At 38.9% G+C, this 13,397-nt stretch overlaps 1 protein-coding gene across 1 annotated transcript; it reads right to left on the reverse strand.

The window, feature by feature from the left end:
* Nucleotides 1–658: 658 nt before the first annotated feature.
* On the reverse strand, nt 659–12,537 carry yaf2 (YY1 associated factor 2). Its single transcript, XM_084408143.1, has 4 exons — nt 12,389–12,537; nt 11,974–12,099; nt 2,753–2,905; nt 659–1,867 (listed from the first exon to the last, which is right to left on the reverse strand). Exons 1-4 carry the CDS (start codon nt 12,412–12,414, stop codon nt 1,624–1,626), a joined length of 549 nt encoding a protein of 182 aa, XP_084264269.1. The 5' UTR covers nt 12,415–12,537; the 3' UTR covers nt 659–1,623.
* Nucleotides 12,538–13,397: the final 860 nt, after the last annotated feature.

Genomic DNA, 13,397 nt, shown 5'->3' on the forward strand with positions numbered 1-13,397 from the left:
GTATTTTAATTACTAACTTCTATTTTTATTTCAACTGTATTTGTTCCATTATTATAGCTATTTTCTGTAGTTGAATTTTACAGAATTATGTGCCACTGATTTTAAATGATTATTAATAATAGCAATTTTTACAACATGCATTTTAATCTTACAAGTAGGATTTATTTAAGTGAATTTAATAGCCATTATGACTAGTCATTAATTTATTTTATTTTTTTATTCTTAGTACCGTACCTACTAGTAAAATTAAAAGCATGACTTGTGTAATAATGGTTAGTAACTAAATTTGTAGTTGTACATTTAAAATATTATAATAATAAATGTCAAACGTAACAATAGTACATGTAGACTAAAATGTCACAACATCATGAATATTCAATATTCCCTAAGGGGAGCACAGAGGAACTGGATTTGTCTACCAGCAAAACAGGCTTTCTGCTCTACATTGACTCTGACTGAACCTGTATGTCACATATTGCATCACTCCTCATTGTGAGGTAAAAACCACAACACTTTGAATATCACCCTCATGCATGTCATGTGCATTTCACAAAGAAATTAAAAGACATTTCACCACACAAAAAAAAACAAATTTGATAATCACTCCCTTAAGGTCTTTGTTTGCCCTAGAAATAAATCTGTTTGCTGACGACAGGAGTCTAAATCTTAAATTTTATTAAGAGATATTTCCTATACTGCAATATATTTATATACCACCATTCATCATAAAGTAGGGGATGAATTTAACATCTTACAAATTCATTTGTCTTTTTTTTTGTCAATTTTTTTTGTGTTTCTCATGGAATTAACAGAATTATATAAAGACAATCTAACACAAAACAGCGCTGGTAGAACAACTAGCCACACAAATGTGATGCAATCTACCATGACAAGTGTCAAATAAAACAGCATGAACAAGAACAAATGAACAATGAATTTCTGCGTTTGATGGGGTTTTCGTAAAACTGTACAAAAGTACCAGCAGGTGCAACAAACAATTGAAAAAGGAAGTACTGTTTCGATCACAGTTATTCATAGAGGGCTTAACGCTCTCCCCGTAATGCATTGAAAGTATATTAAAGTTTCAATACGCAACTGCTGCAACTGTCATTAATGTAAAAGCAAGTATGTTTAGTACAACGTTCTAGTTGAATCAACATGTTTTTAAGCCCCAGGGTCAATTCCCAGGATGTAATGTGTGCTGTTGCAACAATTACAGACTGTGGTTTTAAAAAAATGGTTTACGAAACTATAGTGAAGAGAACATGAACGGGTGTCAATGTCCACATCCAAACAGACAACAACACTTATCTAAATTAATAATACCACCATGTTAATTAAACGGTCTAAATGTCATCAAATTCAAATTTGCTTACAAACTCTACAGTTTATCTCGAGCTGACCTACTAGGCATTGTAACAAATCAGGACAAGAATATCATGGTGAAATCCTATGCTCCAGATCCCATAACTGTGGTAGTAGAGAGAGATGGCTTATATTGCTGGGTTAAGTCTGTGTCTCGTTAAGTCTTGACATACATAAGCGCACTCCTGTGTCTGTTCGTTTAAAATGGATATATTAGGTGCAGGAGACTGGAAGTAAATGTTCATACTCCACGGGTTCCTAGTGAGACTCTCCGTTGAGTGAGGAAACCTCCCCTCGCGGGGACGAGGATCTGGAGATCCCCTTCTCTGTGTTGTCTGAGTTGGATCCGCTCTGGCTGTGGTGGTCTCCAGATGTCGCGCTGGAGGACGAGCTGGAAGAGGGCTTAGTTTTCTCCTTAAAGTCTGTTATGATAACCGTCAGATCTCCCACTGTCACTTCCAGATGCTGTGCGCTGCTCCGGTCCACATTTTTTAACCTGGGCCTGCAGGACGGAGAGCAATAAAGAACAAATCAGATTTGCTAGTCTTGACTTCACTTGAGCTGAATAATGACACTATTGCCTTCTGTAGAGCTGCTTTATTAGATTAATTGAATGTTCACAATTGATGAACTTTGCAACATTGACACCGTTATTGAACTGAACTCAATCAACATTAAACATTCTGACACTACTGTCTTCAGTAGAACTTATGAATTTTGCTAAATTAACACTCATTTACCCGTTTATTACCGTGAAGCTGCTTTAAAACAATCTGTATTGAATAAAGCACTATGTAAAGACCAGCAGCCTTGGTTTTGCAGGCATTTTCTCATCCATAGGCAATTAAAAAAGACTTAGGTAGGCAATGAACCAAACTAATGAGCTAAGAGATTAATCATGACATCAGAAACATTGATTTGAAGACTTACTTGGCATACATAAACGTATATTTGAACAAAGCTCTGTACTTAACATTTTTCATAAGGAACTAACCCTAACATATTTTAAATGCATACTAACATTAAGTAAGAATACAGTCCTTTTTTAAAATGGAGTAAAACAGCCATCATTACTTCAGTCTTCAATGTCACATAATCCATCAGAAATTATTCTAATATGCTGATCTGGTGCTCAAGAAACATTTATTTTCTTTTTCTTTGATTTTTGTGTGTGTAAAACCTCTGTCACTAAAGGGAGAAAAGTGTTCCATAATTCTCAGTACATTGTGGCAGGTAAAATATTTTATACTGAAATAGAGAACAACCATATACATTTTCCACAGTGTGAGGTGTGCTACGTAAAATGCAAAATAAACAACTAGTTAATTAGTTTGGGGAGTAGGAACTACTTAGTAAATTCATAAACACAGTATTTGCAATGTTTCACCTCATTTTCTTGTGGCTGTTCTTTTTCAGTGTCGGTGCTCTCTCATTCTTGTCCTTCTCAGTCTTTTCCTTTTTATCTTTTTTAGGCTGTATGGGTGAAGCAAACTGCTGTGTGACTTGCTGGGCTACCAGTTGGGGAACAGGACGAGGTTTCCTGTGAGGGGAAAAAAATAAGAAAGTGTGAGATGCGAGAAAGTGAGATTTCTCAAATCGGGATAACAAGCTCACTAGGGCCAAATGAAAAGGACTATGTGGGGGGAAAACAAGTTAAAACAAGCAAGTGTTGTAGCCAGTTGAGAAATCTTGCCTACATAGAGTAATCGGAGAAGAATGTGTTTTCTCAACAGTTGAGAAACAGACAATTTCACTCATTGGTTTTCCTTTATACAGCAGGGAAACAAAAACCCTGGTAATTTAACCTCCTAATACAAGCTAATATATCCCTAATATACTAGCTTTCCATGCCTAAACATGAACCTTAAATAAATAAAAAATGCTATAACATTTTCTAAAATGTTTAGATGCATGGTATATTATTGTGCTGAGAAAATTACATTTTAAATTATAAAAATTAACATCCACTTTGGCATGAATGATAGACTAAGAAAAACTAAACCACACTGAAGAGAGAAAAAAATATGAACAATTCTATAATAATAGTTCTCATAAAAATCTATTTAAAACACCAGCTCTTGATTGAACCAATGGATGTAAATTACCAATTGGCCACCGCTAGAACAGCCCTTGTTCTACTGAGGTTTGTTTGTAGGATACGGTCTTGCTCTTATTTTAACGCATCAGTTGTTGCACCCCTAATTAACGACCCGACCGCTGTGGCAATTACAGATTATATCTGGACCTACGAGCTGAACCACCCATACTGATCTCAGATCAGAGCTCGGGGTCAAGTCCCCTCAGTAGCGTGGTGTTTAGAACGACTGTTGCTCTAATGTCAAGAACAACAGCTGTTACACCAAAAACAGACCATAACAGAGCAGTATGAAGGCCAGCATAGTTGCTGTCTGCTTTGCCAGCACACACACAGTGATTTTAAAAACAGCTTCTCAGTATCTGTGCACTGGTGCAATGTTTACGCTTTCATCCATAACCCCCGAGTGCTTTGGGAATAGCTAATTAAGTCACACATTGTGAAATTAGGACATCCAGAGCTTTAAAGCGGAGCAGCCAAGAACTGGTCATTAGCATTGATCCTGAGCCCAAAGCAAGTGAAAATGGCCATTATTATTGTTGTTACCTCGCTGCATGTCAAGACCTGGCTGCTTGCTGTGGATTTGTCACACCCGTCACACTCTGCACTGTTAGACGTGCCATTCAGAGAAAATCAATCGACCACTTTGTGATGCATTTCTTCCATGCCAGACAAGAGTAATTCGGCCTTAACATTGCTGATCCTGCTTAATTCTGAATGTTTGTTATGAGCGAGTGAGAGATTTTGTGAAATTACTCAGTCATTAGTCACTCTTCGTCTCACGCATACAAGCTCCAACTACGCTTTTATATAATCCAAACTATTTGGTCAATACTGGGTTTATTTTTGCAATAATGACTCACTGACTTTATATAATCCTGCTTATTACATGGCTACTTTTTAAATAAATAAAATGGACATAATAAAATAACTTAGTCAAAGGCCCCATTTACACTTGGTATTAAAGGGTTAGTTCACCTAAAAATAAGAATTATCCCATAATTTACTCACCCTCAAGCCATCCTAGGTGTATATGACTCTTCCACACAAAAACCTGGCTCTTCTAAGCTTTATAATGGGAGTGAATGGTCCCCTAGATTTTAAAGCCCAAAAAAGCGCATCCATCCATGATAAAAGTAATCCATACGGCTCAAGGGTGTTAATAAAGGCCTTCTAAAGCGAAGCGATGCGTTTTTGTAAGAAAAATATCTATATTCATAAACCGGGGTTCAAATAACTTTTTTTGGTCTGGTTCTCAAGGGAGCACCTGGATATGCTGCTTGGTACTCAGACTTTACGCGGCACACTTGTCCTACAAGCTGTCGTCATCACTTTCCTCCTGACTGCTCTGATCTTCCTTTCTCTCAAACATGGTAGATGATGATGTTTTTTTATTTGATTAACATTTATGACAGACAACAGCAGGCTGCTGTCACTTTAAGACCGAATGAATGTACGGACCAAATATACTGAGACGCATCCGGTTTCTTTCTCAACTGTTCACTTATGACATAATCGTGAGAATACTTGCCGAGACGGGTATTTTGACAATCTTGTGTGTATGTGTCCGATTAAGCGCAATTAAACAGAGGAATCAATTCGATGTTAAGAGTGCTGTCTGAAACGCGCCTTTCGCTCTCTCTGTGCGAGCATTTGGGTTATGTGATAACAGCACGCGAGTCCCTATTTTCACCTCTTCTTCTGCATTTAAAATTGTTTGAATGTGTAAATTGGCAAGACAAAACACGTCCAATCATCACTCTATGATGGTTAAACTTAGCAGTTAATCCACGCATCACATGCACGTTGAACCGTGGGGCCTGGTCCGTACGGATCACGGATCAACTCCGATTCGTTGCACCACTAATAATTAATGAACACACTTATCATCATGATTGCTATCTTACCAGAGATGGAGAAAAATCATACTCCAGTAAGTAAACGTGTCCCTGTCCCCAAAAATGTTGGTACTCAAGAGCGCTTCCCTCCACGTTTTCTGGTGTGCATAGTTTATTTTTACTACGTATGCGCACCCTGTAATGTGCAGCCCCTGTTTATAAACTATAATCACTGGCTTCCGGTAACGGCCTAATTCTACTTCCGCGAGTCTAGTTCCAGCGGAAGTGTGATCTAAGACCCGACACATGATGTATTTACGAGTGCAGAAGTGCAGAGGATAGAGCAAAACAAAACACCAGTGGCGAATTAGAAGTCTAAAGCAAGAATCTTTTTAAGAGAAGAGAAATGTCAAAGGATTTCGATATAAGAAAAGATGTGATTGAGTTTGTTGCCCGGCCCTATTAGTTTGAACCGCGAGAGGCGTTGAGTCTCACCTAAGCTTACGCTACTCCTACGTCATAGGTCACTCTTCTGCCCTAAGCTTACGCTACTCCTACGTCATAGGTCACTCTTCTGCCGGAACTCGACTTGCGTACGGCCGTTTGCGGAAGCCAGTGATTATAGTTGAATTAAAGTTTATAGTTGATTGATATTTCAGCACTTCAGCGCGTTACTTGCACATTTGTGTTAAGTGCATTTTTGAGAAACGCACATAGAAAAGGAACAAACGTTTGTTACCTCGCACACAGAAATCCATCTTATAGCTATGAGATCCACCTGGAAAAGCCACTCACGTCATTACGTTGCATGGTCATACAGGGCTTTTCTTTTTTGTGTGCAGAGCCCGTCGCCCGACATGAGGTAAATAGTGTTGCAGACACTAGCGAATCCATGATTTATTAGACTATCGATTTAATTTTTATCGAGCCATCACGTTTATTTATCCAATCCACTGGTCACAATTGAAAGCAGAACTCAGAAATAACGTGTATCCATCGGGCAGGCAATAATATAAATGAATAATAATAATAATAAGTAAATAAATTAAAGTAATGGAACAGTGGCCAAATCAGTCAGCAGGACACCAGGATTGTTCATGACTGACCGTGGGGCTGCAGGCTGTGCAATGCTGAGTACGTTCGGGGCCAGTCGGGTTAGAAAATAAATGCCGTCATGTCAGACTCGGGTCTAATTTGATCAGGTCTGTCTCGGGTCGGGTTTTTCCTTTTGAAAAAAAAAATTATGCATGTCGGTTTTGGGTGAGAAGCGAGTCGGGTCAGGTACAGAAATCCAGCACATCCCATAGACTTTCAATGAATTTAAGGTCTGGACTCAGAGGTGCCAATTCATGTGTAAAAATTGTTCTTCCTGCTCCCTCCCAACCAATCTTTCACAATCTGAGCCTGATGAATCTTGACATTGTCATCCTGGAATATGGCCATGATGCGTCTTCCTACATGGTTGTTTAAGAAATTAAAAGCTACACACTCCATCAATCAGGGTTAGAAGAACTGTTGCCAAACACATAACATGCTAGAAACAATCACTGCAATAACCATCCAATCATAGACTCAAGCATTTGGCTATTTAAATCCAAACAGGGACTTTAATTTTTGGACGAGCGTATATACAATATTTAAAAATGTAAAAAGAAAAAAAAAAGAATACCAATATATTGTGTATTCTTAGCAAACGTCACTGAATGCGGAGGCTCTCACAACGTAACTTGGCATCTCATACATTTAAGTCAGTTTCATTAGTAAATAAACTATTTTACTAAAAAAAAGTCATATAATCATGTCAATGTCAGCTATTATCTAAGCACAGTAACCAAATGTGTCTACAAAGATGTCTTTTCTTACAGCAGTGCACAAACAAAAACATTTTTCCCACATTACTGTGTTAATTTAAGAAGGACACAAGGGCTGCGTTCTCTCCTCTGAGCCAAGAGTCTCTCAGATGTGTTCATATCTGCATGTTTGTATTATGGTGTAATGACTGTACTGGGGAGGCTTGTGTACTCATGGGCTTGAGCGATGGGAGGGGACACCATGATTAATGCGCTACACTGTGTGAACATGCAGTCTCCATACTGCTCCTTCCTTCGCTCCACTGCCAAGCCCCGTTTGACAGATGGCCCACTGCCTCCCACTGTCCCACCTCTCCACACTCCGTTTTCGGCTGTTCTTTCCAAGCATTTGCGTTTTCTTTTAGCTGCTTTTCAAAATCCCACACTGCAGTTCCACATTGCTTCTCCCTCGCTTTGGGATCCAGCTTTCTCTCCTTTCATCAAAGGCTCATAACTGTCAGAATCAAAATGAGGTCAACCCGTTTGAGACTGTATGGGCATGTGCTTTTGCAAAACATATGCAAAATTTCTCTAATAAATGATAACAGGCTATTGTAATTACTGAATAATGTGGATGTTTTATGTGGCTTTTGGTTTATTTGGCATTGGCATGCTGGGAACGCTTTCTCAGACTGCATTAGTTTCGCCTTTTTGGGCAAAGAGACGAGAACTCACAGTGCAGCACTCTGGGTTTCTGCACACATGCAATTAGAGAGGATTTCACATGCTGAACTCCTTCAAATGGCACACTGTAGCAACTGACTAATATAGTGCCTCCTGTCCTATACATATACAAATAAATATTTCAGTTAAAATATTAAAATTACAGCCTAATTATACACAGCTTCCTTGATATTTCACATTTCTACCATAGTGCTTCTTTTTTTGCATCATTGAGCATTAAAAAAACATGACTCTGACTGCAAAATATGATGGTTAGATTTATGCTTTCCTCAGTAATCATTCGCAATCGAAATCCTGTTTGTCATCATCACCTCACCGACACTGACAGTCATAAGGGATGATTGGTCGGTCCAGTTCTTTAAGTGATACCCCTATAGAGCGCACAGGTTATGTCAACCAATTATAATTGACTGCCTTAAATTTGTTGTGACAGCACAAATGTACATTAATGTCAAGTCAAACAGAGCTCCAATGTGAAACACAACAAAATACAGCGTTCTTTTGCTCAATCTGTCATCGCGAGAGGTCAAGTAAAAAAGAAAAAAAGCGTTTGGTCTAGAGGGGACATTCTCTCTATGTGTGGTAATTGAATGGTATAATACTGTAGAGTGAATACTTTTGCTGGGGGCAAAGAGTGTCGGTACACTGAAATTAGAGGTTTGCCGGCAGGTTCTGTGGGTCAAAGGGGGAATGGCTTGAAATGCTCAACAAGAAGCTCTGCAGCTTCATCAATTAACTGTCAGTCTGTCAGCACAAGGTAACAAACTAAGTAAACAAACCACTCTTCGAACAAGAGCAAATATAGCCAGTGTTGAAGCAACATTAAAAAAACATTCACTCAGAGGCTTGTATTGCGTGATTTTAAAGAGATAATCCCCCTTAAAATAAAACATATTTACTCATTTTTTTCACCCTCAGGTTATTCTAAACCTGTATGACTTTCTTACAATGTGTTTCTTACACCTGTTTTTGTCCTTATAATGAAAGTTAATGGGGTCCAAAACAACATAGAACCCCCACTGACTTTCATTGATTTGACGGGGGGAAAAAAAGGACGTATACATTTTTCATAATATCTTGCTGAAAAACATGTCTTCTGACCCAAATGAAATATCTGTTAAGATGGCCAACAAACATGCTCTAAATTAACCCTTGTAACAATCACCACACATCAGTCAGGCTCAGCTAAATCGTGCCCTTATAAAACATTAATCTGCAATCCGCTGCACACAACCGCAATTTATACAAACAAACACCTTGTTGTCGTTCACATTTGACGGTTGCTTGGAAAGATAATGAAGCAAAAAGCAGCAATCAGAATCAATGCATGGTCTTTGCGTTTACGTATACAATTGCCAAACGCAGCAGATTTACAGGAGAAAAGTGAACACACGGTGTGTCAAGAAGCTCTCCATTCTTCGTAAATGAATGGCCTCCGAGTATCACACAATCAAGAGGACATCATCATTAAAACCCATCATTTGTGGCCGTCTCCGAGGCATTATAACAGGGCAGATGTGCAATCATGGGTTTATTTATGGGTATGAGTGTCCGTGTGTGTGTGTGTGCGCGCATCCTGATGTGATGATGCCTCCTCTGATGACAGCATTCTTGATTAAGCCGTTGAATGCAAATGAGTTCAGGCCGTCTGGACGCCAGCTGCTGCGGTGGCCTGGACGAGTGACAGCACCCCACCCCCACATAAAAATCCTCCGCCCTCCCACACGCACTTTTGCAGTGAAAATGAACATTTGTTGGCTTCAAATAACTGCTGTAATACTTTAATTCAGCAGTGGTAATGGGATCTGAAACTTGAAAGATAATTAAAGCTTTATAAACAATCTCCCTAAAGAAAGATGATCATTATCTGGTGCTGTTGTTGAGAGCTGAGGTCTGTCATCATCATCATCATCATCATCATCATCTGCTTTTAGTGTGCGTTTATGTTCCGAAACGCAGATGAGGAATGCTTTACTTCCTGACCTGATCTCATCTTAATGACATAAGGGAAATAACTGACTGCCGACTCAGTCGCTGGCTGTTCCAAAACAGGATTTTTATGACGGATAAGATGAAGGTGAGAAAATACGAGCCCATTAAATGTCTTCTTTGATGAGGTCGTTAGCGCTCTCTCCTGGATCTGTGCCACAGGATAGATGCTATCTGTGAGGCCGATAAAAGCAGAGCATCGGCTGATACCGACTGTACATTCTCCGAAAAAAAACACGTAGGCCTATTGCGCATGATTGGACATTTCATTCTCTACTACAACTAATTAAAATCTCTGATTTTATTTGACTTTGTACTCTTGTTTTCCTCCATATACAGTCACTGTAATATCGACCTAAGGTGCAATCACATTTAGGGCTGGAACGACACTTCGACGTAATCGATTACGTAAATTAGTTGATATGCGTGGAATGCGTTGATTCCTCGCACTGTTTATGTTCCCCAATGATGGCGGGTCCCGGGAAACATGCAGAGAATCAGCAGTTATTACAAAAATAGAGCCCGATCTAAAGTGTGGAAATGTTTTAGACATTTCAAACCGAAGCAGCACAACTTGCAAAAGCATCTAAAAAGTAAAAACCTCCCGGCGCTCTCTTACCTCAAAACGACGAGACGGCAGCGTTAGTATTTGGACTACTACAGTGAAATTTTACACAGAACTAGATAATACAGAATTCTGCTTTTTACGAGCTGTCGTGGCTGCGACAGGTTACAAAGCATACAACGCTGTTGTTGGTTATTTAAACTCGTGCCTCAATTTGACTCATTTATTTAATTACGCGCTGTCGATCGTGGTAAAACTTCACGGTTTTATGGACACCGCAATGTTTGACACTGTCGCTTAGGATAGTTAGAATGCGGTTGTTTGATCATACAGCTGAATGAACAAATTCAAGCAGCTACTTTAATCTCCTGAATGAACAAAACATTTTAGGAATCACACTTGTAAGCAATTGCTGCTGTAAATCCCCCAAAAGCGACTGTGAACGCAGCCATAGTAAACACCCAAGTACGTAAATTAACTAAAGGATTAATCAACTATTCAGAGAAAAAAAATCAATAGATTAACCAGGAGGGAAAAAAATAACCGTTAGACTATTCGATTAATCGGTAGATTAATCGATTGAAAAAAGATATTGTTTGTTCCAGCCCTAGACAGTAGACACATTAGCAAAATTTCAGTGAAATTGTCAGAAACAATCAGCAGCACCAATGCATTTTTGGTGACATTTCATGGGCAAAAAAGGTCCATTGTCTATCGCCAATAGCGTTGCAACATATAAAGCATAGCTCACACAGAAGTCACTATCAAAGCAGTCAGCTTTCTGTTAGTCAACACGGCAAATTCCCATTACCAACTTGAACCAGTTGCGAAATCTGTGTTGGGAAATGACACGCATTGATTTCGACCATGAAAATTCTCTGTACAAAAGTAAATCTGACCGCACATTTAGGAACAGCTTTACCCAAGCATTAATTCTTTGAAAGATAATTGCTTGTCCTGCTGAATTTGTTCCTCTTCATTAAAAATGCTCTATTACACATATTGCAATAGGTGGGCTCTTTTCATCCTTCCAAATCACTAACATGCTTTCAACTGGTCTTTACCAAACAGATCATTACATCAAGATGCTTGGAAACATTGAATGATACAAGTATTAATCTTATGAGTAGATACTAACGGTAGGATTGGTGAATCCCAAAGTTGTTTGAACTGCCAAAAGAACAACTTACAATTATTTGCTTATAGGTTGTGTCATGACTTGCCAATGTAACTTACTTGTCTAGAATTACAAATTAACTGAAATACACGCCAATTACTTCTGAAATAGCCTAAATTGATAAGGATTTCATTGATGTTTTACTAACAGAGCTGTTTAGTAGCACTAATGTGACACTGATTGCTCACATTTGTTCCTGAGGTTATTAACATTGTATTAACTGTGTAATTATTAACACACACACACACACACACACACACACACACGGCTAATGGCTGAGTCTCAAAACATAGTGAGCTGGCTATCAGATCTGCTATTCTGGCTACCGAATAAAGTCCAAATATTACGTCCAGTTAGGCAGCTCACTAGATTTGAGAATTGTTAGCGTTCAGATATCGTGTGGCACTCACCGCGTTGACGTTCCCTTCCTGACATCGCACATCATGCATTTGAACGCTTCGGCGCTGTTCTTGAATGTACACACGCTGCAGTCCCAGTAGCCGTCGTCAGAGGAGGGCTTCGCTTGCCGTTTCGGCCTTCAAAAAGCAAAACAAACAGAAAGAACATCACATCTCGGACTGTAGAAAGCTCCGTAACACATATGTGATTTTATCCATGCAAAAAGTCAGCGGGAGGCCTGCGCAAGCGACGCGTTGTTTAATGAAATGACACTTTAGGTTGATAAAACAGCCAGTCCGCCATGGTGGCCACTCTGTTGCGTCTTTCTCATTCACGCGCGCTGCCTAATGGTCTGTTTCGAGTCCTGAGATGGCCTCGAGTGTCTTGAAGCCACGGCTGTGGGAGTTTCTTTCTGTTTGTTTTTACCTCGTCGGACTCCTCTTGTCTCCCATGCTGCAGAAACTTTGTGCGAAGCGTGCAGGCACAGCCGCCTCTCGCGCTCTGTCCTCTCTCTCTCGCGCGGCTCCCAGCTGTCGTAGAAAAACTCCAGCGCAGCGGTGGTCACGTGACTGTGCTCGACCAATCCAGCGTCGATTTATTTTCTCAAAAGTAGGGTCGTGGGTTTTACTGCACCCCTCTTAAATTAAAGTCATTCGTTCCTGGCACTTCCCACGAATAGGGTACAAAACAGCGCCTAAACTCGAAAAAGTCAAGTGTTTTTCTGTTTTAGCAAATGGTCAGTGAAAACTTTTTAAATTAGCCATTTTGTTTTTCTATTGTTTTCCAATGATGTTACCAAAATATGGGTCTAAATGCAGCTTAAAACCTTGGTTTGTGTTTTGCTATTTTCTAACAACAAATATCAAAAGGAAATAGACTGTTTATAAAATAAATAAAACCTAAACAAGCAAAGAATACAAAAACATGGTTAAGATGGTTGCAATTTCAGCCTAAATTAGCCAAATGTTTTCCCATTTTTCCATTCCCAAAAGAATATTAGCATGTTTTTTTTTTTTTTTTACAATAACTTTGATAACTGGGTTGATTGGTTGAACTTGAGACTGACAAATGTGCTCAGTAATTTGTACTACAATGAACAATGTCAGTTCAATCGTTCATTTAAATTATGATTTGTTGTATGATTTTAATCTTTAGACGTATTCAATTCCACTTTTTTTTTTTGTATGTATATTCATGAAATGTGTGGAAATTTCACAAACTTACATCTGCTAATGATATGAAGTAATATCATGCAATTAATGTAAAGTATACTGCTATTTTTGATGTCTTTCTTACTGAGAATGCAGACACTTGATAATAATATGAAATATTACTGGGTATATCAAGACCAGTGTGTTTGAATCATATCAGTGTGTGAATAAAATGCATTCAAAAGCTTTCAAATGACAGCTGAGAGCAGACAGAAAGTTCTTTT

This window comes from Rutilus rutilus, assembly GCF_951802725.1.
Source record: "Rutilus rutilus genome assembly, chromosome: 4".
Taxonomy (NCBI): domain Eukaryota; kingdom Metazoa; phylum Chordata; class Actinopteri; order Cypriniformes; family Leuciscidae; genus Rutilus; species Rutilus rutilus.